Source organism: Microtus oregoni, unplaced genomic scaffold (genome assembly GCF_018167655.1).
Source record: "Microtus oregoni isolate MIOR12 unplaced genomic scaffold, Mior012 000000F_ref0000247, whole genome shotgun sequence".
Taxonomy (NCBI): Eukaryota; Metazoa; Chordata; class Mammalia; order Rodentia; family Cricetidae; genus Microtus; species Microtus oregoni.
The window spans coordinates 13,832,138-13,857,990 of record NW_024543059.1 but is presented as its reverse complement, the minus strand read 5'-3'; the positions used below and the strand labels follow the sequence as shown (position 1 = coordinate 13,857,990).

General features: G+C 47.5%; 1 protein-coding gene across 1 annotated transcript in view; it reads left to right on the top strand.

Annotated features, from left to right (window-relative positions):
• Pde8a (phosphodiesterase 8A) overlaps positions 1-21,089 on the top strand; it is a 99,201-nt gene extending 78,112 nt beyond the window's left edge. The window contains exons 12-22 of the mRNA XM_041650582.1: positions 4,783-4,860; positions 7,429-7,499; positions 7,760-7,921; positions 9,891-9,939; positions 10,115-10,250; positions 11,290-11,488; positions 12,893-13,110; positions 14,609-14,738; positions 16,650-16,817; positions 19,475-19,604; positions 19,983-21,089. Coding sequence (XP_041506516.1) covers positions 4,783-4,860; positions 7,429-7,499; positions 7,760-7,921; positions 9,891-9,939; positions 10,115-10,250; positions 11,290-11,488; positions 12,893-13,110; positions 14,609-14,738; positions 16,650-16,817; positions 19,475-19,604; positions 19,983-20,089 — 1,448 coding nt within the window. The 3' untranslated portion in view covers positions 20,090-21,089. The remainder of the gene's footprint in view (positions 1-4,782; positions 4,861-7,428; positions 7,500-7,759; positions 7,922-9,890; positions 9,940-10,114; positions 10,251-11,289; positions 11,489-12,892; positions 13,111-14,608; positions 14,739-16,649; positions 16,818-19,474; positions 19,605-19,982) is intronic.
• Positions 21,090-25,853: the final 4,764 nt, after the last annotated feature.

Here is a 25,853-nt window from a genome sequence, read left to right as displayed (position 1 = left end):
TGATGAATGAAGTATGAGTTTATAATCTGAGCTGAGCTTTAAGAGGCTACAGGGTTGAGTGGCATGCCGAAGTATGCTGGCCAGAACATCGTCTGTGCTGATAGTGGTCACCGCCATCCCATAGTTGGACATGGGGCCGCCAGGCTTGCTTCATGTCCTGTCTTCTAATTATGCCTCAGACACCATTTGTCCACTGCAAAGGCCTTTTTCTATGGCATAGAGTCCTTGTTTCCTGCAAACATAAGTCATGGCTTTTGCCCTCACAGACTTAAGGGGATAGGCGCTGGAGCAGAAGGAAAGTGTTGCCTGTCCCCAGAAGGAGGACAGTAAATGAGGACTGGCAGAGTAAGTCAGCATAAGGGGTTTGAACTAATGCTGGTCCTTAAAGGCCAGGTAGGAGTCAGGCCTTTGACTGAGAGGGATTGGGGTCTATTGTGTCGCAGCCGTTCACGGGGAAGGATGCGGTGTGAGGAGAGCAGAAACTTGCCAGGGAAGTGAGGTGACCGGAAGAAGGGTAGTGAGGACAAATATGATGGTGTCGGACTAGGAAGTCAAAAAGATCCCACCTGATTCGGGGCGTGGTCAGTACTGGAGGCATGGACCTCCTGTGTGGTCCTGTTCACTGCTGTACAGATCTTGATTTAACAGCTGCCGGTTCCTGGTTCCTGCGCTCTTTAAAGGGGTAGGAACCCAAGAAGCAGATGTTTCTGACCAGAAAAGTGTCTGCAAGTGATAGAGTCATGGAACTGCTGAGACAGGGTGTGTGGGGAAGTAGGAGCGTCAAGGTTACTGTGTAGTGACAGTGGAGGTGTGAGGTAAATCCCTGTGAGTTCCTGAGAGAAGGGAGTCAAAGGTGGGGCTGGGGGAGGACAAGAGAGTCACCACAGCAGCTGAGGGCAGGGAAGGTGCTGCGTGGGCAGGGCTGGATGGCGCAGAGGTGCAGGACATAGGGGTCACCCGGGCAGGTATGCAGGGACTTTGACTTACACCCAAGAGCTACTGAGAGCTCTCAGTGTTCGGGCTCAGAGAAGAGTGAGGCAGAAGCCATGCTGCTGGAAACTGGGGTCAAAATAGAAGTGGCAGACAGAGCCTGCCACGGCAGGCTCATGGGGCACATTGCTTGGTTTTTTTGCTAGTGGTATTTTGTTGGTTTTAGTTCTTCAGAATAGCCCTGCAAAGTGGACATGACTGTTATTAACCCTCCTTTATTACAGAAGAACAAACAAGAGTGAAGAAAGTTAAATGACAGCCTAGAGCTAGGCAGCTAGGAAATGACAGAGCAGGGTTGGGTGGTCATCCGTGATGGTCAGAGCACAGGCAAGGTAGGAATCTGCCCAGCCTCATGGTGCGGCTCCATTTGTACTGACAACTGCTCCCATAGGGGTTGCTGCTGTCACCCACATGAGCCACCCACCTAATCCATGCATCTCTGGGCAGCAGAAATGTTCTGTACCTGACGGTCTGGGGGCTGTTTGTCTCAGTGGGGCAGGTGGGACTGTCAGGTCGTGGACGGCAGAAGTGGGGCTTCTTGGAAGGAAATAGAGCTCCTCACAGATTGGGCCAGAGTTAGGAGCCCAGGGAGGCTGGGCAGCTGTCCCCTCTAATCAGGACATGCCGCAGGAACACCAAAGCTGGCACCACTGGCTCTGGCGAGATCCAGGTTCAAGGTCTTGCTTCTTGTCTCACTCGCTGCTCCAAAGCAGACTCTGGAAAGGCCACCTGCTACTTAGGTGTGGGGTGAGGGAACCCCTGGTCTCCTCCCTTCTGTAAAGGGAGGTCCTGGAACTCTCCCCAGTCAAGAGAAAGACATTGAGAATCCGGAGCTTAGAAAAGTATTAAAAGTCCACACATGTTACAGTTCTGCTAGCCTGTGTGTGATTTTCAGGTGCTGCTATACCTCACTGGAGACACAAAATGGTTGTAGTGATGGGGTATAAAGTGATTGTTCTGACTTGACAAAACACGGCAAGCTTTGGTTTAGGCAGAAGAGGGTAGGCCAAGGCCTTAGGTACTTCACAGGTCTTCTCATGGCCTGCCAGGGCTGGGACCATTGCTTATAGAGGTCATGTGACAGTTCTCTGAAGAGATACAGAGAGCCTTCTCAGGAAGAGTGGCAAGTACCATTGTGTAAGACTGGCGGTAGCCAGGGAGCTTGGGGCTGGCAGGTAAGCATGGCTCCCAGGCCTGTATTGCCCAGTGCCTGAGAAGCATTCCTGACAGGGTTTTTGGGAGCACAGGATCTAGGATTTACATACATCTTCTTGGCCAGAGATAGCCCAGATGATCTCTTCCTCACCTCCATCCTCACCCTCACTTTGACCCCGTGCCCTGCTGCCTAGCTCTCAGAGCCAACCCTCAAGAACCATGTAGGGAGCACGTGAGGAGGTGTGACACCCACAGAACAAAGCAGCGTCCTGAATGGGAGCGGAAATCTCTAACACGGGCCTTCGAGGGATCGCCAGGATCTAAACCACAGCCCAGCTTAGGTGTTGCCATGGGGCAAGTGCTCGGTAAATACTGCTTGAGTGGCTGAGAGGGAGCAGACAGGTCACAGCCCACTCACTAGACAGCCCTGAGAAAGGAAACACCACTGCGTGTGGGTGAGAGGCAGTGCCCCTTGAAGGAGTGAGCAGGCCGTGTGTAGTAATAAGAGCGGCGGGGTTGCGTTCCCAGCACCCAGGCCGCCTGGCTAGCTTATGCCCCGAAATAATTACACGGACACTGTATTCTTTTAAACACTGCTTGGCCCATTTCTATCTAGCCTCTTCTAGGCTAACTCTCGCACCTGGACTAGCCCATTTCTAATATTCTATGTAGCACAGCTAGGTGCGCTTACCAGGAAGATTCTAGCCTACGTCCATCCTGGGTCGGAGCTTCATCGCATGTGTCTGCCCAGGAGCCGGGAGCATGGCGTCTCTCTGAGGTGTCTGCCCCCGAGAGGAGAGCTGTTGAGTCTGAGCTCACTTCCTCTTCCTCCCAGCATTCTGTTCTGTTTACTCCACCCACCTATGTTCTAAGCTATGAGCCCAAGCAGTTTGTTTATTACTTAACCAATGAAATCAACAGATTGATATGACACTCCCACATCAGCCGTGGAGGTATCTCCTGGAGGATTTTGGGTTCCACACAACAGACCTTTCGTTTGCACACGGCCTTCTGCAGGTGGCAAGCAGAGCAGACGTGTAGTTACCGGGCATCTGCTTTGTTGCCGGCCTCCCAGGAAACACTGCTCTGCTCCCAGATTGTTGGCAGTTGTCTTGACGGGCAATAGTAAAGCCAGTTGTCTGCACGGATGGGTTGGGATGGGGAGACATGCGGGAAGGTTTCCTGACGTTTATGGTACCCACGCCGCATCTTCCCAGAGAAGCAGAGTTAACTAGGGAAAGGAGGCGACATGAGAAATGTGCGTTCTTATGTAAGTAGTTTGTTGCAGAGTGTAGGGGTTTGAGGGATGAACTGATACAATATAGACTTCATGGGAGAAGGGCTTCATATAGAGAGTAGGGCTGGCTGTAGGAAATTGACTGTGTCTAATGCCTGGGGGTGAAAAGCAGAGTTAGAAAGGACGAGTTAATGACCTAATTTGCAATAACTGGAAAGTATCCAAACGGAGATGACCAATGGCCCTTCAAGATGTGAGTCTGGGATTCAGGAGAGGATGAGGTAAAATGGCCACGTGGGAATTAGAGCTGCAGGAAGCAATGAGGGTTTTTGTTTTTTGGTTTTTGTAAAGAAGGTTGTGTTTGCTTAAAAGAGAAGGGAGTAGGGCTAGAACCTAAGAAGCCAGTCTTAGGAAGTGCTAGGTGGACAGAGAGCCAGGGGAGTATGGTTTCTATAAACAGAAGTGGCCAGAAAGAGGGCTCACTTGTGCCTAGCAAGATGTTAGCCACAAACAGGTCCCCAGTGGCCTTTGCGAATTTACATGCGAGCACAGAGACGAGACTCCTGCAGAGCTGCGCATGAGGCTCAGGGGTAGAATGCTTGCTCACCTAGCTCACTCAAGGCCCCAAGTTCCATTTCCCGCACTGCAAACCAAACCAGGGAAAGAGCCTTCTTTGTGGTGCAGAGGAGCACTTGGGGCCTGCACTGGAACTGTGCCTTGGCAGAGGAAGAAGAATCAGGCAAGAGGACCAAGAGAGGCAGGGATGCTCCTACCTCTGGGGAGGACTGGACTCAGGGCCTGCCCTGCTGCTTCATGCATCCGCCCACTGATCGCTCCCTGTTTCCTCTTGTGTAAGATGGGGACATAAGTTGTTCACTCAGCCATCGGCACCACTCTAGGCCCCCACAGGGACACAGAGAGCGGGCAGGAAGGTCAGGCTCGCTTTGTCAGTGGACAGATGGGGAAGGGCTGGCCAGGAGCCCAGAAGAGCAGTGGCATCTTATACAGAAAAGCAGAATTGGGGAGAAAGGCACATTATCCTTATACTGTACCCCAAACTGTGCTGCACATTGTGTGACCCTAGGAAAGAAGAACATTCTCCTAGGATGTTGCAGAGAAAATTAGTTTTTTGTTTGTTGTTTTTTCCCCTTTGAGACAGGGTATATGAGAATAAAATCCCTCTTTCATTTAACAATAGGAGAACCTCTCCTGAGGTTGTTTCTTCATGGTTTTGAGAAAATGAAGTCCCTCAAAGCCGAGGTGTGTATGTGTGGTCTGTTTCTGTGGTGTCTCAGGTGATGTTCAAGTTGTTTCACTCCTCAGACTTAGCTTGGTGTCTGTTCTAATATGTCACGAACATCTCTGTAAAGGAATGGTTTATACTTTTCTTGTTTTCACAGATAATCAGGCAGGCAAACACAAAGACAGGAGGAAAAATTCAGTAGACGCCAAAGCGGTCTCCTCTAGAACGAGTGAAGGTGAGTGGCAGATGGATTGTGTGGGCCTCGAGCACAGGATCCTGCCCCCACATCTTGGTTTCCTGGTGGTCATGCACTGTGCGTTCACAAGAGGAGCAGGCCTCCACACAGGTCGGCTCCATTCTGAGCTTTTGAAATGAGCCAATAACAAGGAACAAAGAAACGGGTGCTAGGTGTTCTGTGTGATTTTCCTGACTCTTTACCAATAGACTCACCTGTCAGTCTGCCGTCGCGATGTGAGTCATACACACATCTGGTAGTTCTGAAGAACTGACTGTGGAAACTTACCCTTCAGAAGTGGTAGGCTTAATTTGGAGATTGTAATACTCTCACTAAGAAAATATTATTTAAGTTCAGATGGAAATATAATTTGTTTTTTGCTTGTTTGTTTTTGTTTTTGAGACAGCCCTAGTCGTCCTGGACCTCACTCTGTAGACCAGGCTAGCCTTGAACTCACAGAGGTCCTCCTTCCTCTGCCTCAGTGCTGGGACTAAAGGCATGCACCACCATGATTATTTTTAAAGCAGGGTCTCCTATAGCCCAGGCTGACATCAAACAACCTTCTGCCTCCACCTCTCAAGTGCTAGGGTTACAGGTGTATGCCACCTTGCTCAGCTGAAATAAAATATTAAGACCATGGAGATGCATGCTAACCAGCATTTTTTTTTGTTTTTATTTTTTTCATGCAGTCACCATGTCTCTCTCCCAACTTCTACATCCTCCTTGCTTCCCCCCTCCTCCTTTTAATTACCCTCCTGTGTTCTCTTAGTGCTGCCTGTGTTTATATGGATCAGTCTCTGAGGCATAGGCCACCTTCCAGAGGCCACATTCCCCCAGAAGTTACTGACAATAGCTCCTCACTAGGGGTAGGCCTGTGGGCCCCTCCTGTATTGGCTGGGGTTTCTAACCCACCAGTCCTGAAGCCATTCAGTCCCAAAGAAACACACAGAGGTCTACATTAATTATAAACCAGTTGGCCTATTAGCTTAAGCTTCTTATTAATTAATTATAATTCTTATATCATAAATTAGCTCATTATTCTTGTCTATGTTAGCCACGTGGCTTGGTACCTTTTACCAGCGAGACATTCTCATCTTGCTTCCTCTGTGACTAGGTGACGATAACAGACTCAGCCTTTCCTCTTCCCAGAATTCTCTTGTTCTTGTTGCCCCACCTCTACTTCCTGCCTGGCTACTGACCAATCAGCACTTTATTAAAGCAATAGAGCTGACAAATCTTTACAGGGTACAAGATCATTGTCCCACATTCTCCTGCACAGAACTCTAGATGGTATTTTAACAGGTTTCACTTCCACTTCTAACCACGGGGCATTAGTACAGAGACATGCATTGGGTTTAGGATACTGACCTCTTCCCCAGTGACTTGGGTAGGCATACTGACTGCCTGTAAGACTAGAATAGTGAGTGTATTTGCAGATTCTTCAGGGCATCTCTGTAACACACAGAAAATTTTGCATTTCTTAACTCATTGCACTTATGCTATTTGGTTTTTTCACATTATTTTTAAAATAAAAATTTCAGAATTGTGTCTGTTTATCATAGACAACATGCTGTTTTAGAATGTGTTTACATTGTGAAATGACTAAATTGAGCTAATTAACAAATATTTTAGTTTGCATCCTTAGAAACCTACCTTAGAAATTCTCAAGAGTGCAGTGCGTCCTGTCAACAGCTCTGTTACATCCCTGAATAAGAGCAAATCCTTTTCTGATCGTGATAAGACAGTGGGGACTTTGTTTAGTGCCTTTATTGTGTAAGATGTAAAGTCGGCAGCCATATGCTGAACACTAACATTAGATTTGAGTTTTGTTGGCCCCCCAAACTGAGGGCATTTGAGGCTTGCTGGCCTGGTTAACCTTAGACAGTACCTCTCTTTAAGGCTTAGTTTCTCTGAAGGCAAGTTGAGCCTGAGGCATTGTCTTGATGGACACTCTCTCCTCCTCTCTGGCTGTTGGTACTCCTAGCAGTGTGGTGTTCACAGAGACACAGCACTCTGAGACATTCTTTTCCTGCCTGTGCACTGTCTGGGCTTCTCTCGGCTCAGCAGCGCTGTGCTCGGACATAAACAACAGATTCTTACTTGTAATGTAACGTAGTTGCCTGGTTAGCCTAAAATAAACACACCAGAGGACAGCACTAGGCAGAACCTGGAAATCTGGACCAGAAATTGATTGATTTTAGTAAGTGGTAAAGCTTAATCGATTGCTCCCACCTTCCACGGACCAAAGGGCGTAAGGAGCTGTCTTCCAGAGCATCTTGACCCTGGAGAGCAGCAAGAGGGGTAACTAAAGCCTTATTGTTGTACACACCAAAAAAAGGTGGTTTGGCCTTGACTTGCTAAATTGTTCCATCCCGCTTCTCTCTGACTCATGACATCAGGTCATGGGGTCATGTGTGCATCCAGCACTTAGAACGGAGCTGGCAGTACAGACAGGGAAGGAGGGAAGGCTCAGTCTGGGTGCAGTTACTCCAGTGCCTTTTGTGTGGGAAGGGAGAGTATGACGCCCAAGACTGGACATACCCTGATTTCTCACCCCTTTCTCCACAGTTTCCAACCAGAGAAGACATTCCTCTCTGGCCCGGATACACTCGATGATGATTGAGGCGCCCATCACTAAGGTTGGTCTTCACTGGGTATGCAAGTCCCTGGCAGTCCTAGTGAATTGCTTCCCTGACAAAAAGAAAAAAAATGGGCACCTGCAGGAAATAAGAGTGCTCTTTCAGTTGTATAAGGTCACCTCTGAGGAGAGGATGGGTGATAGAGACACTGTATCTAACAGAACGTAGTGGCGTAATTACAGACTATTACCAGCTCCACTCTTGATTGCTCTAGGATGGTTTTTAAGGTGACAAAGCTGTCTTTTGTTTTCATGGTGTAGGTAATCAATATTATCAACGCTGCCCAGGAAAGCAGCCCCACCCCCGTGACGGAAGCCTTGGACCGAGTGCTGGAGATTCTGAGGACCACCGAGTTATATTCACCACAGTTTAATGCTGAGGATGACCCTCACGCCACCGACCTCGTTGGGGGCTTAATGTCTGTAAGTCTGTTTGCCCAGGCTACTGGCCGTGGGCTCCTGTGTGCTTTCTCAGAGGTCATCTGAACAGGGCTCTAGAAGGCAAGCAGGGGGAGGCTGTGTAGGGTTCGGTAAAGGCTGCTCCCCCTCCATGGTTTGTATCCAGTTATGCTGGGCCTGGTTGCCTGCTGCTCCCCTCCCAGGGAGCCTCAGCTAGGAGCAGGAGAGAGATGCCGATCCTGCTCACCAGTGTCGCTTAGGGGTTACAGGCATTTATTTAAATAAGACATTTTCAGCTGTAGTGAAGTATTTTTTTTATTTATTTTGTTTTGTTGTTATTTCATTTTGAGGCAGGGTCTCACTATATAGCCCTTGCTGAACTTGAATTTGCTAGGAAGACTAGACTGGCCTTGAACTCACTGCAAGCTGCCTGTTTCTGACTCTTGAGTGTTAAGATTAAGGGTTTACACCTCCACACCCTATTGTTGGACTTCCTTTTGGGTCCGCCAGTCCCCAGTAATGACACAGAGACCCATGAATTATGAAAGTTTGTCCTTAGCTTGTTCTCAACCAGCTCTTGTAACTCAACCCATTTATATTAATCTACTTTCTGCCACATAGCTGTTACCTCTCCTCCATTCTGTACCTCCAGCTCCCTCCATGTTTCACAGACTTCTCTGGCATACCTAGATTCATCTCAAGTTCCCTCTCTCCCCAGGAGTCCTGCCTATTCTCTCCTGCCTAGCTATTGGTTATTCAGCTCTGTATTAAACCAATCAGAAGATGTCTTGGCATAGACATATCTTCACAGTGTACAAAAAGACTATCCCACTTCAACACCCAGCTTATCTTTTTTTTTTTTTTTTTTGGTTTTTCGAGACAGGGTTTCTCTGTGGTTTTGGAGCCTGTTCTGGAACTAGCTCTTGTAGACCAGGCTGGTCTCGAATTCATAGAGATCCGCCTGTCTCTGCCTCCCGAGTGCTGGGATTAAAGGCGTGCACCACTACCGCCCGGCTACCCAGCTTATTTTTAAAGATTTTAAAAGTTGAGAAAAAGAAAAACTATCAAATGTTTCGTGTTAGTGGAAGGAGCGTCACTCAGTGGTAGAGTGCCTGTCTATCATTTACAGAGCCTTGCCTTCCATCCCCAGCACCAAAAAGAAACAGCAAAACAGACAGAGCATCACACCTTAAACTCAAAGCTACATGACAAGTTACAAAACGGAGCTGTCTCCTGCATATATGCTTTAAAAAGTGCCAGCGTGTGGGGCATGGTTTCACCTCCAAAGCTTCCCCCACAGCCTTTGGGTATCGTCGCAGCAACGAAGACATTAAGGCCTTTCAGACTCTTGAGGAGCCCTGGACCCCAACCACCTCAGCCTGTTCAGCGCAGAGCTCCCACAAGGAAGACAGACTATGCCTGCGTTCTGCCAGCTGTCTTAGTTAGAAGTAAAATTTATTCCCTCCCAATTCCTGCTATCTGAAGTCACTAGATTTAAAAAAAAAAGTAAGGTTTGGACAGTAAATTCTAGAAGGTAGGGTGATTGCCAGCGGTAGCCTGTAGGTCAGGGGTGAGTGTGGGGAGGGTGGGGGGTGGATGAGAGAGGGTGGGACTGGAGCATAAGAGGGTGGGGTGCTGAGTGATTGGTGTGGTACTCAAGGAACAAGACAAGGTGCAAAAAGAACCTGGGCATGGTGGCACACACCTTTAATCCCAGCAGAGGCAGGCGGATCTCTGTGAGTTTGAGGCTTGCTTAGTCTACAGAGCGAGTTTCAGGATAGCTAGAGCTATACAGAGAGATCTTGTCTCAAAATGCTCCCTACCCCCTCGTCCCCCCCAAAAAAGGTGAGAAAGAAATGTGGGCAGCCTGCTGGACTAGGCAGCCTTGGAGTGGTTGCCTGGATTACCCTCTGGGGCTGACTACCCAGGCTACCTAGGGGGAAAGAAGAAGAGCTATAACCAGGCCTTTTCTTGTTTCCTTGATTTCCACCAGGATGGCTTACGAAGGTTTTCAGGAAATGAGTATGTTCTTGCAGCAAAACGTAAGTTCTGTTTTTACCCCGTTAGAGCACTGTAACAATGCAATCCAGGCTACAGGATTGTTCTCACCAGTAAGTTCTGGGTGTGCCGTAGCGCCCCAGAAACAAAGACGCCATTTCCAGTACACCAGATACACAAACCTGCTAATGTTGTTCTCCAAATCACGTCACATTGCAGACCTGCAGCCGATTCTAAGCGATGTCTCCACCCCTGTTGCCCTTCATGATGTCCCACCGCGGATTGCCCTGGCCGTAGAAAATGAAGAAAACTGGGACTTCGACATTTTTGAGCTGGAAGCAGCTACTCAGAAAAGGTGTGTTGAGCTGGTTTCCCAGGGCCTGGACAGGGAGCCGCCCGAGCAGCACTGGTGTGGGTGGAGACAGAGGCTGAGGAAGGAGTAGTGGGGTTTGCCTAGCTGTGATGGCTTCCTCAGATAATGGTTTTCCTGTGACATGGGTTTCTAATTCCTCTAGTGTGTGGTACTATATGAGGTAGCAACAAAGAATCCCCTGCCCCAAAGCCTAGAACAAATATTCTTAGTTACACATCTGATAAGCTAGTCTCGGATCTTGTTTGCCATGTTGGTGGCCCACCCAGGGACACTCCACTGTAGTTACGCTCATCAGCTTACGGTTGCAGGGTGGGAGTTTGGGTTTTGCCAAGTAAAAGCTGTTAACCACAGGGGTCTTGGCACATAGGACTGGACATCCACAGCCAGTGTCAGTTAGGAGTGTGGTCTGGTTTTGGGAGAGATGGCTCACCAGGTCTCATCCCACTGGGCGAGCTGTCGGTACTGAGACCCCACTTCGCACAACCAAGCAGAGTGGACAGGTGTGACCCCATGACAAGTGAGCCTCAGAGCCCCTAGTTCACATACCAGAACTATTACATCTGTGAAAATTGTGTTACGGCTGAGCAAGTTGAGTCCTGTAATGACCTCTGAGATGGCTTCCACGGGACAGATTTCTTAACCTTCCAAGCCAAGCCAGTAAATCAATGTGCCATCTAAGGAAGGGCCTTACCTGCTGGTAGCTGGTCATCTTCTCAGGGTAGACTCCTTTAGACTCTAACACCTACTTCGGATGGTTGGGATGGTCAGGCATCTGACATGTGGCTGTGTCCAGTCTGTAGTCACGGGTCACGGTGGTTATTTTCCTCTGGACGGGGCATCAGTAGTAACATGTGGGGACAGGAGTCTGGGAAAGGGATGGTTCTGGAGACTCCACTGATGCAAGCAGGGTATTCTGGGTATTCTGCAGTTGGCTTGGATTTGCTTGTTGGTCCCGAATCTCTTCAAGCTCAGGACCCTGGTTCTTCGCTTTGTTTTATATCGCGGATATTTTTCGTTGTAGGCCTTTGATTTATCTAGGTCTCAAAACGTTTGCTCGTTTTGGAATCTGCGAGTTCTTACGATGCTCCGAGGTGATGCTGAGGTCGTGGTTTCAGATCATTGAAGCCAACTACCATGCGTCTAACCCCTACCACAACTCCACACACGCGGCTGATGTGCTCCATGCCACTGCGTATTTCCTGTCCAGAGACAAGATAAAGGTGAGCCAGTGTTTGCGCTCCGCCTTAGCAGCCACTGTAGGGAGAGTCTAGTGCTTCTGCTTCCGTTGCCTCACTTGTGTGTGTGCAGTCCTCGCGTGTGTGCAGCTTGGCATGCGAAGGAAGCCAACCGGGAGATTCATCTGCAGGCTCAGCCGGTCCATGAGAGTGTAAGAAGCAACGTGCAGCCTCTGGGGACAAAGTCAACAGACAGGGCAGGCCAGCCAGAACCACCACCTCAGCCCCTCCCTGTCTGACCATCTGACCTCAGACAGAGCTCCTTCTCATTTTCCTACCCTGTGAGGTCCATCACACTTCTCTCTTGGCCCCTCTGGAGCATCCCCACAGTGCTGCCATTGCGTTCTTTCCAAGTCAGCACACCTGACTGTGACCATCGTGCTGAGCTGTCTTACCTGCTCCTGAATATCTTTTTAAAAATTACTTTATGAGTGCTCTATCTAAATGTATAACTTTATGCCAGGAGAGGGCATCAGATCCCACTGTAGATGGCTGTGAGCCACCATGTGGGTGTTGAGCATGGAACTCGGGTCCTCTGGAAGAGCAGCCATCTCCCCAGTCCCACCCCTGAATCTCTCATACTGGGCACAATGTTTTGAAGCTCAGTTTATAGCGGTAGATGCTGAATCCAACAGAACTAGAACTTAACAGTTAGTGTCTGTCAATCACTACACATGCAAAATGGCTGAGAAAACTCAGATCCATAGAGAAGTAAAACCACAAGGACAGATGTTTTGAAATTTTCTTTTTTTAATAATATATTTTATGTGCTTGGTGTTTTGCCTGCATGTATGTCTTTCTGCATGAGTGTCAGACCTTGGAGTTACAGACAGTTGTGGGCTGCTATGTGTGTGCTGGGAATTGACTCCTCTGGAAAAGGAGTCAGTGCTCCTAACCACTGAGCCATCTCTCCAGCCCTGTTAAATAGCTCTTGACAATTTTTTTTTAACTATATATATAAACCTTTTTAGAGCCCTGGAAGAGGTGAAGAAATTCCAGATCATTTTACCAAATCCATAAGACCTTATGTTAGCTAAAAATATAGTTCAGAAAAGGATTAGAAAGGTAGGGCAGCTCCCAACTAAGATAAGCCATGTTTATTTTTGAAGTTATTATTTATCTTGACTTGCATACTATGGCTAAGTCAGGAACCCCAGGCTCTGGACTGGTTTGCAGTGGGTCTGGAGAAGGCTGGCCGCGTCTCACCTGTGCTTGGCATGATCTGGGCGAGCCGGGATCCAGTAGCCGTGAGCAGAGACGAGCTGCTTCAGAGCAGAGAAGGGAACAAGATCTGCTCAGACAATGTGGTTCCCTTGGGAATCAGAGAAGCCTCATTGAAGGCTTGTTCCGGCGTCACGCACACTGGTTTTCAAGAGTTCTTGTTTGCAGGAAACTTTAGATCCAATTGACGAGGTTGCCGCCCTCATCGCTGCCACCATTCACGACGTGGATCACCCTGGGCGAACCAACTCATTCCTCTGCAACGCAGGCAATGAGCTGGCCGTGCTGTACAACGACACCGCAGTGCTGGAGAGCCACCACGCAGCTCTGGCCTTCCAGCTGACCCTTGAAAACGACAAGTGCAATATCTTTAAAAACATGGACAGGTGAGAGCGGGCTGCTGCCGAGACGCCAATGCTGTGCCTGCAGTGTGACCTGGGGCACTCCCGCTGTCCTCAGCACCATCCTAAAACAGGCGCAGCACCCTCTCCACCCTCAGACCCGGGACCAGGCTCTCCTCAGTCAGCCCCCACTGCTGCTCCTCCACGCAGCCCATGCTGGGCTGAACCTGGCACACGCCTCTTTGCCTCCTGCACACAGCACACTTTTTGTCATTGTGCACACGTCACTCCCCCGAGGAAGCATTCTCTGACCCTCATGCTAACCGGAACTCAAAATTTCTCAGTCTCAAGTCCATTTTATATCCGTGTCACATTACCAGATGCCTCAGAGTCTCAGTGTCACGCATCTTTTTCATGAGTAACTCTGCATCTAGCCCAGTGCCTGATACATAGTAGAGCTCAAATAGGAAAAAACAGTGTCATGGGAAATACTTTAATTTGGATTTTTAAGGAAAATTTTATATAGAATTTTTAAAAATATTTATATTTATTTATTTATTTATTTATTTATTATGTATACAATGTTCTGTCTGTGTGTATGTCTGCAGGCCAGAAGAGGGCACCAGACCTCATTACAGATGGTTGTGAGCCACCATGTGGTTGCTGGGAATTGAACTCAGGATCTTTGGAAGAGCAGGCAATGCTCTTAACCACTGAGTCATCTCTCCAGCCCCCCCCCTTTTTTTTAAATATTTATTTTATATAGAATTTTTAAAAAGAGTGTCCCGACTTCACAAAACTCTGTTGTACCATGTCTAATATTAGGCCCACCTCTGAGATTCTAAGTTTTACTCACATCTGTTAGTGAGCACATAGTCTTCAGAGACTCCATAAGATCTAGGGTTTCCAGTGCTGTGGTAAAACCTGCGACCAAAGCACCTTGGGGAGAACAGGGTTTGTTTGATCCTGCACGTCCAGATAGCTGTCAAATCACGCAGGGGAATCCTCTGAGGGAAATCTCAGGAACCTGGGACAGGAACTGCCCAGAGGCCGTGGAGGAGCAGTGTTGATGACTTGTAAACTAGGGCTAATGGAAGGGCCATCCGAAGTTCTCTGAGTCTCCGGGTTCCTCCATGCAGGGCACACTGTCAATGAATATGGAGATGGTGGCTCTTGCCTGGTGTAGTGGCACACGTCTGTAATCCTAGCCTTAAAAGGTCGTGGTTTGAGGCCATCCTGGACTACACAATGAGACTGTCTTCAGAGAGAAGGGAGAAAGACTGGGAAAGGGCTTTGCTCGTCCCAGCTAGAACCTATCTTGTCCTGAGAACTGTGTGCCCTGTGCCCCAGTTAGCCCCTGTGATAGGAAGCTATAGCATTCTGCCCGTTAGATGATCTCTAACCCCTTTTTGGTGATGCAGGCAAGTCTAACTTGAGAGGTACTGGACTGATAGCTGCGGTGGGCGTACGTCCTGGGGGAACAGATTGTAGCCCGCTAGCCTGAATCAGTAGTAACCTATAACATCCTCTCTGTCTGAAACAGGAACGACTACCGGACACTACGCCAGGGTATTATCGACATGGTCCTGGCCACGGAAATGACAAAGCACTTCGAACATGTCAACAAATTTATCAACAGCATTACCAAGCCCTTGTCAGCACAAGGAGATGAGGTGAGAGAAACTCATCCTGAGGCTGCACGTGGGCTTCACACTCACCAGCACACAGAGAACTCAGACCCAGCAGGGCCTTTGCTGGGCACGATGAATTTGGCTTTCCATTTTTCTTACTTTTTAAATTTGTTTTATTTATTTGCCTGCCTGCCTGCCTGCCTGCCTGCCTGCCTGTCTGTCTAGAGACTCTGTAGCCCAGACTGGCCTAGAACTCAGTGACCCTTCTACCTCAGCCTCAGGTGCTGGGATTAGAGGAGTGAGCCAAGGCACCTGTTTGAATTTTGTTTTTCATTGGTTAAAAAAAAATCATTTAACATGCAGATATCTGGTAGGAGAACATGGTAGATCATGAAAATAGACGTGAAAACAAGTGCAGTCTCAAAATGTTTCCTCCTTTCTGAACATTCTAGGCCAGTTGGAGCCCTAGAGGGCTCTTTTGTTTGTTTGTTTTAAAAACACAAAACAAAGCAAACAAAATAAAAGGTTCTAATTATGTAACCCTTGCTAGCCTGGAATTTAATAAGTAGATCAGGCTGGGCTCAATCTCACAGAAATCTGCCCGTCTCTGACTCCCGAACGCTGGGATTGAAGGTGCTTTATCCCCAGCTCCTAGAGGGCTTTTAGTGGCCGCTCTCCGTGTGTGTATTTTACGGTGGCAGCAGCTGTCCTTGTAGGAGAAGGGCTATAAGGGTCCTCTGCTGGGATCACCAAAGTGACGGTATTGTCACCCTCATTTCTGGATTCGGGATATGGAGGCCACTGCTGCCTAGCAAGGGTGACGCTGACATCTGGTCAGAGCTGCCCAGTGTGGAGCAGGTGTCAGCTCCTGTCAATACCATCTCCTTGTCCAGAGAAAGGGGACGGTAGACCTCAAGTCAGAGGACAGTGTGGACGTAGGGACGCTCTGGATGAGTCCCCTCATCCCGACCCCTCCCCGCTTAGCAATTATAATGTAATGACACTTCCCACAGTTCCTACACTCGTTGTGAATCCAGATCAAAAGAAATGGTCTTTGTGTCCTTTGAATGTCACAGATACTAAAGCAGTATGAGGGACTGCCACTTAACGTGATCTGGGTTCACTGAAGGCGGGTTCTCAAAACCCCTGTCGTGGAGCCGAAGACTGCCGCAGGGAGCAGGGGGTGGTTGGCCTCAGAGCTCTTTCGTCCTGAGAAGTAAATATCCTAAAAAGATAAAATCCAACCTTTGAGTTCTCACCAATGGGGTGGGGGGACACCCAGAAAGACTGAGGAAAAAAAAAAGAGAAGGGCAGATTTGCCAGTCACCAAGCTGCCTGGGTGTAGCACAGATTCTGATCGGTTTTTATAATAAAAACCCAGAGTCAGACATTAGTGAAAGCTGAAAGACCAGAGGCGCAGAGTAGCCAGCCACTAGAGAACTCTTACCTCTATGGAATCCTCAAACCGAATGTGGGGTATCCTGTCTCTACAAGTTCTCAGACTGAAGCTCTGTCTTGAGCTCCTGTTTCCTCCTGCCTCACATTCCTCTCCCCCCCAGCCATATCCCTTCCTGTTTTCTCCTCCCTAGTGGTGGGGTTAAAGGCATGTGACTCCCACCAAAGAGATTAAAGGTGTGAGCCACCACTGCCTGGCTCTGATTCTCTTTTTAGACTAGATCAATCTTGTGTAGCCCAGGGTGGCTTTGAAGTCATAGAGATCCCTCTGCCTCTGTCTCCCGAGTGCTGGGATTAAAGCTGTGTGCCACCATCGCCTGGCCTCTGCTACTGAGTGACTAGCTCCACTCTCTGATCGTCAGGCAATCACCACATTGATCCTGCTGAACTCTCACTGGGCCGTGCTTCCTCTGTAGAACTTTATAGATCACAGACCCTAGGTAAGGTGGCTGGGCATGAAGGGCCTGTTTTGATTGCTTTGATTTCACTATGGTTCAGGAAACTGACAAAAACGAGGACTCCATAAACACTATGCTCAGGACTCCAGAGAACCGGGCCCTCATCAAACGGATGATGATCAAGTGTGCTGACGTGTCCAACCCCTGCCGGCCCCTGGAGTACTGCATCGAGTGGGCCGCACGCATTTCAGAGGAGTATTTTTCTCAGGTGAGAGGCTACACCTTGATTCCTTCCGCACAAACACACGCACACACTCAAGCTGAGAATGGAAGAACACCGTGAGGCTGTGGACTTAAACTTAGAAGAGAGCTCTAAAGAAGTTCCATCTTTGACTTATAGAAAAGAGAAGTTCTATCTTTGAAAAGTTCTATCTTTGCAGAACTTACTTTGTACATTTGTTGATAACAAATTGTTTTCTTTGTCTGAAAATGTGATACTTTGTCTTCATTATTTGGACATCTTTAGATTTCTCCTGAAAGCAGTGTCCCTCACATCTCCCAGGGAGAGAAGTGCTAAAGTGCTTGCAGATTTGGGAGCAGACATATGCACATAGATCAGAGGGGCCCAACAAGGGCCTGAATTGTGCACGCCTGTAATCCATGCTCTTAGGAGGCAGAGGCAGGCAGATCTCTGTGAATTCGAGGCCAGCCTGGTCTGCAGTAGAGAGTTCTAGGCTAGCCAGGGTTACATCTGAGGCCAGAAGACACTGAAACATGTTTAAGCTGCTATTAGAAGAAAACTGTCAACCCAGAATTCTGTATCTAGTGAAATAGCCTTCAAGGGTCAGGGCAAGATAAACTCGTTCTTAGATAAGGGGAAACTAGGAGAATTCATCACTGGTAAACCTACACTGTAAGAAATGCTGCATGGAGTTCTCGGGAGTGGAAAGGAAGTGATCTAGATGCAAACCCAGGCATCTGTAGAGACACGGCCATACCTGGGCGTCTATAGAAGACATGGCTATTCCCGGATGTCTATAGAGGGCATGGTTATTTTAAGCAAAGGTTCTCGTGTTGATTGTTGGGTCTGTACTGTAAATAATGAGATAGAAAAATGTTATAGGACTGAATGGCCTTACACGGTCTAAGATGTCTGCTGAGCTCAACACCGAGACCAAATGCAGGGCGTCATCCGCAGTCGACATAGCTCAGTAGGAAGAGGTAGGGAATGCGAAGTAAATAACAGCATTATTACATTCAATTCCATTAAATAAAAGACCATTCGTCAGAACAGATGAGGTGGGGCATGGTGATACATACCTGTAATCTCAGCACGTGGAAGACTAAGGCGAGAGAGGACCAAGAGCTCAGGACAGTGCACCTTAGGGACACTGCACCTCCAAAACCAAGCAAAACAAAAACAAAAGTTCAACTACGGGCAGGCCAGAAAAGATACTGTGCCCAGGCAGGTATAATGTGCAGATTATACACATAAGACAGCAAGACAGGGCACTGCATTTCCTAATGAGAAAAGGGCCCATAGCCATAGCGCATGTGCACTTAATATTGGCAGAATCACAAGTCACCTATAGTCAGCAGCTTAAGATATTGTTGAAGATAGGATCCGAACACGTGTGGCAGAAATAATGGCAGCCGTAGAGATTATGTGAGAAGGGAAAGAGCCAGGAACACCTCCCGCTCATCTTGAGGCTGTTCTTACCCATTGTCAACGCCAGACAAAGGCAGCACCATGCGACATCACAGTCTCTCAAGACTATGAATGTAGAGAAACTGAGTCTATCAGCATAAAGGGGATGTGTCATCACCCAGCAGGCCGTTCCCAGAAGTGAAGGCTGGCCGCTCACTCTAGTGATCCACCACAGGCCTGGAGGAGCAGAGATGTCAGCATAGCTGCGGGAGTGGTAACCAGATGAACCAACTCTGCTGTACCAACCACAGCAACAGCACACGATTTGCCTGTCACTATTAACATTGTAGGTGGGCACTAAACTCAGTCTTGCTGCTGAGTGTCAGCCCAGCCAGTGCTGGCTTCCCTGGTATCTGAGGCCGACCCTCCTGTCCTCTTGAGTACTGGGCTTATAGGCACCATGTTGTTGGAGGCTGCTTGTTCATTTCCTGGCTGCCCAGACTCCTGAAATAATCACACAGAAACTATATTATTTACAATACTACTTGGCCAATAGCTTAAGTGTATTGCTAGCTAGCTCTTATGTCTAGAATTAACCATTTCCATTATTTTAGATTTTAACATGAGTGTCGCTGCCTATCCACAAGATTTCAGCTGGCATCTCACGTCTTTCCTCTCTGATGGCTACATGGCATCTCTAAATTCCACCTTCTCCCAGTATTCAGCTTAGTTTTCCCTATCATAGGCCAAGACAATTTCTTTATTAACTAATGGTATTCACAGCATACAGAGGGGAATCCCACATTATCTCCTCTTTTCTTTTTAAATAAAAAGGTTTTATTTATTTGTTTTTCGAGACAAGGTTTCTCTGTGGCTTTGGAGCCTGTCCTGGAACTAGCTCTTGTAGACCAGGCTGGCCTCAAACTCACAGAGATCCGCCTGCCTTTGCCTCCCAAGTGCTGGGATTAAAGGTGTGCGCCACCACCACCCAGCTAAAAAGGTTTTAATTTTATTTATTTATTTATTTTTGGTTTTTTCGAGACAGGGTTTCTCTGTGGTTTTGGAGCCTGTCCTGGAGCTAGCTCTTGTAGACCAGGCTGGTCTCGAACTCACAGAGATCCGCCTGCCTCTGCCTCCCGAGTGCTGGGATTAAAGGCGTGCGCCACCACCGCCCGGCAAAAGGTTTTAATTTTAACATAGTAAAATTACACATAACAAAACAGGTAGCAGCCTGTGGCAGGGTGGGATTCTGAGCTCACGGGTGTTCCGTTTTGCAGACTGATGAAGAGAAACAGCTGGACTTGCCTGTGGTGATGCCGGTTTTTGACAGAAACACCTGCAGCATTCCCAAGTCTCAGATCTCTTTCATTGACTACTTCATCACAGACATGTTTGACGCCTGGGACGGTAAGGAATCCAGCACCCTCAAGGAGGGACTTGCTAGTTAGTTGGTTAAGTAGCGTAGACTTCCCAGGTGGAACTGAGAGAAAGAAGCCACCCTGGAGGGCAAAGAGCCTGTCAGGTAAGAGGTACCCAGAGAGGTTCCTGAGGGTGTCCCCAGCTCTCTGAGCCCCGAGGGCTTCTCTGGGGGAGGGGTGCAGAGCTGATGCCCTCAGGTCAGGGGCGGGTCTACTCTCCCCGGAGTTTGCTATCACATTACTGCTGACTCCCTTGCCCTTCTTAAAATGCTGGGACAGGGCATAGCTCTGTAGTAGAAGGCCCAAGTTCTGCTCCCAGAAAGAAAATGAGGAAGCCCGAACCCACTGCCCCCCGCTCTCTCCCCAGCTTTTGTTGACCTCCCTGACCTCATGCAGCACCTGGATGACAACTTCAAGTACTGGAAAGAACTGGATGAGAAGAAGCTGCGCAGCCTCCGTCCCCCTCCAGAATAGAGTGGGCTCTGTCCCTCCTGCCTTCTGCAGTGTGTTAGGCAGAAGCATTGCCTCATCTGCAGGGCCTGCGAAAGGACACGGGGACATCAGCCCTCTGTGGCCGCCATCCGATGTCATGTCGCTGCAAGGCTCCTTAGTAAGGCACCCGAGAACTCTGGCTTGTATCAGTTCTATGTTACCACAGGCCCGAGGGCCCTGCAGAGGTGACCCATGGCAGGGCAGTGACCACCGTCTCTCCTAGTTCCTTCAGCGGACAGGACAGCAGTGGGGACGTGTCTCGAATCTCAGGAGGGCCAGCTGCTCGTTTTGGAACACTACTGGAAGTGACTTCTCCCTTAAATCGACTAGCAAATGAGACAAAGAAACTTAAGGTTGATTATCCCAATTATTAAATGTTTTATTTATTTTATTAGAAGTTTGACATTTTCTACGAATTTAAAAATACTTCAAAGCCAAAGCCACCTTCGGATGCCACAACCAAATTCACGATTCATTCTCATTGTTTATGAGTTGGTGCACAGACTTATTTTCATAATGCAGATTAGAATATAAATGATACACTTTATCACACTATAGAAATGTTAAACCCCTTGTTGCTGATGTTAGTGGGGAGGGATTTTTGCTGGTCTCACTCTAGCATGCCACACCCGCAGACCCGGTTCTGAGCTGCAGCTGTGATCTCAGGAGTTGGCAGGTGTGCCTTGTCAGAGAGAAAGTTGGATTTTTGTCCTAAAATTTTATAATTGCATTTCCAAGAGCCTGCCTTATTTTATACCATTTCTATAAAATATGTCCCAGAAAAACAAAGCCAACCGGGACACTTAGTGGTTGATATTTTATAACTAACATGGGGTATTTGATTCTAGAAATGTATAAAGGTGATATCTCTTCATGGTTTTAATGAGCATAATACTATAAAGATGACACTTAATGAGATGTCAGGGTGTTAGTTTCATCTTAAACCTGTATTTTTTCTGGATGAAATTAAACTATTTGTTTTTAAGAAGTCGTTTGTTGCCATTTCTCTGGTACTGTCTAATTGATAATATTTCTATTGTCTAATAATAATCTTTCTAAATTAGGAATAGACGTTTCCTTCATAGAACAAACGAGCAACTGAACAACTGTCTAGGGTCCTGTGGACAGTTCTTCAGTGTGACCAGGGAGTCCTCCATGGAGGAGAACTGGCCCTTTATCCTACACGAAGATAACGGACCTAAGACAACTAGGAAGAAGCATCGTTATCTTCCTTCCTAGTGCCAAGGAAGGAGAGGAAATGAACGCCACAAGCAGCCTCTGCCACCATGGGCTGAGAGACAGCAGAACGGGATTTTCCCCACAAAAGCTGCTAATAGGAGAGGAGAATGAGGGCCCAGCACTTCTGAAGATCTAATTACAAAGTGAATACAATGTTGTTTAAAGCAACAGATCTGAAAAGACCCACATGAGACATTCTAGCCCAGTGGTTCTTAACCTTCCCAATCCTGCAACCCTTTAAATACAGTTCCTCACGCTGTGGTGACCCCCAACCACATGAGATCCAGGATGAAGAGCAAGGGGGAGGCTCCAAGCAAGGCCTGAACTTGGACGATTTGACAGCTGCAGTCCTCGGAATTAAAGGGTACCCTGAATCCTGAGTAGAACACGCGCTGTTGGGCTTTCCATGACCTTAACAAACGTCTGAAACAAGGGAATCTGTTAAAAGGTTGTCTGGGCTCACTGTTTTGGGAGTTTCAGTCCACACCTACTGGGCACTCAGTGGGGACTGAATGTGGAAGGAGGTAGAGTCCTATGGTGCTCTTTTGGAACACGTCCCCCTCCAAGCCAAAGTTGCTACCACCTCCCAACAGTGCCAGACTGGGAACCTTTAAGATGTGGCTTTTTACTTGTGATTTTTTTCCCCCCAAAACAGGGTTTCTTTGTAGCTTTGGAGTCTGTCCTAGAACTAGCTCTTGTAGACCAGACTGCCCTTAAACTCACACAGACCCCCCTGCCCTCTGTCTCCTAAGTGCCTGGATTAAAAGCATGCACCACCACCGCCCAACTAAGACATGGCTTTTTAGGAGACCCCAAACTACAGCAACACATAAGACAAATCCATGCGCGGCCAGCTCTAGACCATGGCACTCAAGAGGAAAAAAAAAAGACCTGGAGATTGCCACTGGGGGGGTCTCAGCTGCCAAAACATCAAAATCAAAGGAAGCTCCCAACCTAGACTCGCTTAGCTACACCAGTATTCAAAAGTGACCACAGGTAACTAAAGACGTGGAGACACAACACAATTCATTAGAGCCTCCCTGAAAAGGCCAGAGATGCCCTCCAGGAAGGGGACAAACATCCCAGCAAAGATAGCCAATGAGTGTGAGTGTGTGTCTGTGTGTATGAGAGAGACAGACACACAGAGAAAATGGGGGTGTGTGGGCGGTAGCAGTGACAACCAGGGATGGAGAAAACGGGTACACAAAAGATAAGCTAATTGTTAAAGAGGTCAAGATAGAATTGTCCTTGACTATCGCCAGGAAAGCCTGCAGAAGTTGTCAGAGGATTCAGGACAGAACTCAAAATGACCAAGAGGAGAGCAAGGATAAGCCATGAACGACACAGCCATTAGAAGACAGGGTGGGGGGTGGGACATAGACTAGAAAAGGTAATAGGCGCATGCATACAAATAACGGGCACAGAACTCTGGAGAAATGTGTAAAGACACTTTCTGACATGAAAACGTAGAAAGTCAGGGGCTGGAGAGGTGGCTCAGAGGTTGAGAGCACTGGCTGCTCTTCCAGAGGTCCCCAGTTCAATTCCCAGCAACCACATGGCTGCTCATGACCACCTGCAATGAGATTTGGTGCCCTCTTCTGGCCAGCAGGCAGATATGCAGGCAGAACTATACATATATAATTAATAAACCTTTTTTTAAAAATGTAGAAAGTCTTAAAATTATACCAGAAGCTTGAGAAATCACAAAGGAAATATCCATAAAAGTTATAAATTCTAAGAAAGATGTAAGATTTGGACGTGACCCACAGAAGTCAGAAGGTTATGGAATATTATGGTACGTAGCTACACATCACAAAGGCCCTTTGGATTAGCACGCTCTAGAACCGACCACAGCCACCAGATATGAGAAAACAAACTTCTCACACATCAGCAGTGGAAACTGGGTTGTCACCACCACTTTGGAGAGCAGTCTGGAAAAAAATATAAATCCTAACTCAGCAACTTTGGATCTTAGACTTTCCGATGCTTGCTAGGAGATATGTTCAAAGGATATTCTTCTGCCTGCGGTCCTGTTGTGCTGAAAAGCTAGTAGTGGTCTGGATGTCCTCGGGAGAATAAGGAAATGATGGTGTTGTATACGAATTATATTTTGGCTTCTAAAGCTCCCCAATGACAGTCCTGCTGCCCGATGTTCACAGCTCTGGCCAGGATCTGATGACTTCCTTCTAACCATGAGAATATGGCAGAAGAGATGGGCGCCGCTGCTTCCGGGATCTGGCTGCGACTTGTTTCCAAGGGCTGCTGCAGGCTCTTCAGGAGGTGACTGCCAGCAATCCTGATTTGTCCCTTGTTGGTCAATTTATCGTTTCAGTCTTTGTGTCCACTATATTCCCTGTGTGTCTGTGTCCCCCTCATCTCACAAGGACACCAGTCACTGTACTCAAGAACCACCCCAAACTGAAGGCGCATCTCACAATTCTTACATGAGGTTGCATTCTGAGGGCACCGCCCCGGGTTCCTTGCTTAGTCTAACAAAGCAGCTATAACATCTCCGGCTAGGCCCCTGGGGATAGGAACATCAGAGCATAGCTGACAGCCAGCAAGAACCGAATCCCGGAGTCAGCTCTCCCAGAAACACCTCAGTACAGATCAGAGACTATCAAAGCTCCGTTCCTCACCCAAGTAAACCAAGGCAGCTAAGCGCTGTTGTTTTGGTCTTTTTGTTTGATTTGGTTTCGATTTTCAAGACAGGGCTTTCTCTGTGTAGTCTGGCTGTCCTAGAACTCACTGTAGACCAGGCTGGCCTCATACTCATAGAGATCCACCTGACTCTGCCTCCAGAGGTTGGGATTAAAGGCATGCGCCGCCACTCAGCTGGCGGTTAAGGGTTTTAAGTCAGTAAGTTTTGAATTTGTTTTTTTTTCTTTTGTCTTCCCCAAAGCAATACAGTCTCCATACCAACTATATTAAGCATTCAGAAAAATGAGTTAGGGCTCTGGTGTCGTTTGGGGGAAATTTCAAGAACAATAGAGTGAAGAGTAAAAGAAGCGCTGTGATACCCTTTGCAGAAATGTCTTCTGATTTCAAAATCAAAACACGGTTGGTGCTGTAAAAACTAGTTAAGTGTTTGAACTATAAAGGAAGTTTACAGATCCTGTGAATTGAAAGGTGTACCAGTGGCCTCCAGACATACTAACTAGCCCAGCAGAATGTTCAACATACAAAAATCTGTCAATGTAATCCACCACATAAACAAACAAGGAAAAAAAATGTGATCATCTCATTAGATGCTGAAAAGGCCTTTACAAAGTCCAACACCCCTTCATGATAAAAGTCTTGGAGAGATCATGGATACAAGGAACATACCTAAACATAATAAAGGCAATATACAGCAAGCCAACAGCCAACCTCAAACTAAATGGAGAGAAACTCACAGTGATCTCACTGAAACCAGGAACAAGACAAGGCTATCCACTCTCCATTTCTATTCAATACAGTAGTTGAAATTTTAGCTAGAACAATAAGACAACTAAGGTCAAGGGGCTACTTGACTATTTGCAGATGATATGATAGCATACATAAGTGACCCCAAAATTCCATCAGAGAACCCCATACAGCTGATAAACACCTTTAGTGAAGTGGCTGGATACAAGATCAACTGAAAAAAAAAAAATCAGTAGCCCTCCTATATACAAATGACAAATGGTCTGAGAAAGAAATCAGGGAAACAACACCCTTCACAGTAGCCACAAGTAATATATCTTGGGGTATTCACCAAGCAAGTGAAATACCTCTATGACAAGATCTTCAAGTCTTTACAGAAACTGGAGAAGATATCAGAGGATGGAAAGATCTCCCATGCTCATGGGTCAGTAAGATTAACATAGTAAAAATGGCCATTTACCAAAAGTAACATACAGATTCAATGAAATCCCCATGAAAATCCCAACACAGTTCCTTACAGACCATGAAAGAACAATACTCAACTTCATATGGAAAAACAAAAACCCAGGACAGCTAAAAACAATCCTGTTTAATAAAAGAACTTCCAGAGGTATCACCATCCCTGATTTCAAGCTTTGCTACAGAACTGTAGTAACAAAAACTACATATTGGCGAAGACCCAGACGTAAATCCGCACCCCTATATCCCAGCACTCGGGAGGCAGAGGCAGGTGGATCTCTGTGAGTTTGAGGCCAGCCTGGTTGACAAAGCGAGTTCCAGGACAGCCAGCGCAACCCATGATAATAAATGTTGAACTGGACTTTCTACTCTGAGATACATCAGGAGCGAAAAGACCCAGAGGAAAACAGCATTGCAAAAGACATCTGCGAAAGGGCTGTAGGGTCATTTCAAAACGTGACAAAGACGTCCAGTTGACAGGCATACAACGGTACCACACGTGTTCGGAAAATGCTGCCTGACACGATGCCAGATTGGGACGTGATCTAGCACAGTCTGCACTGAACACCACCAGATGCTGACAGGAATACAGCGAGTCGTACAATTGGAGAAGCCCAAAATGGTACAGCCATGTCTAAAGATA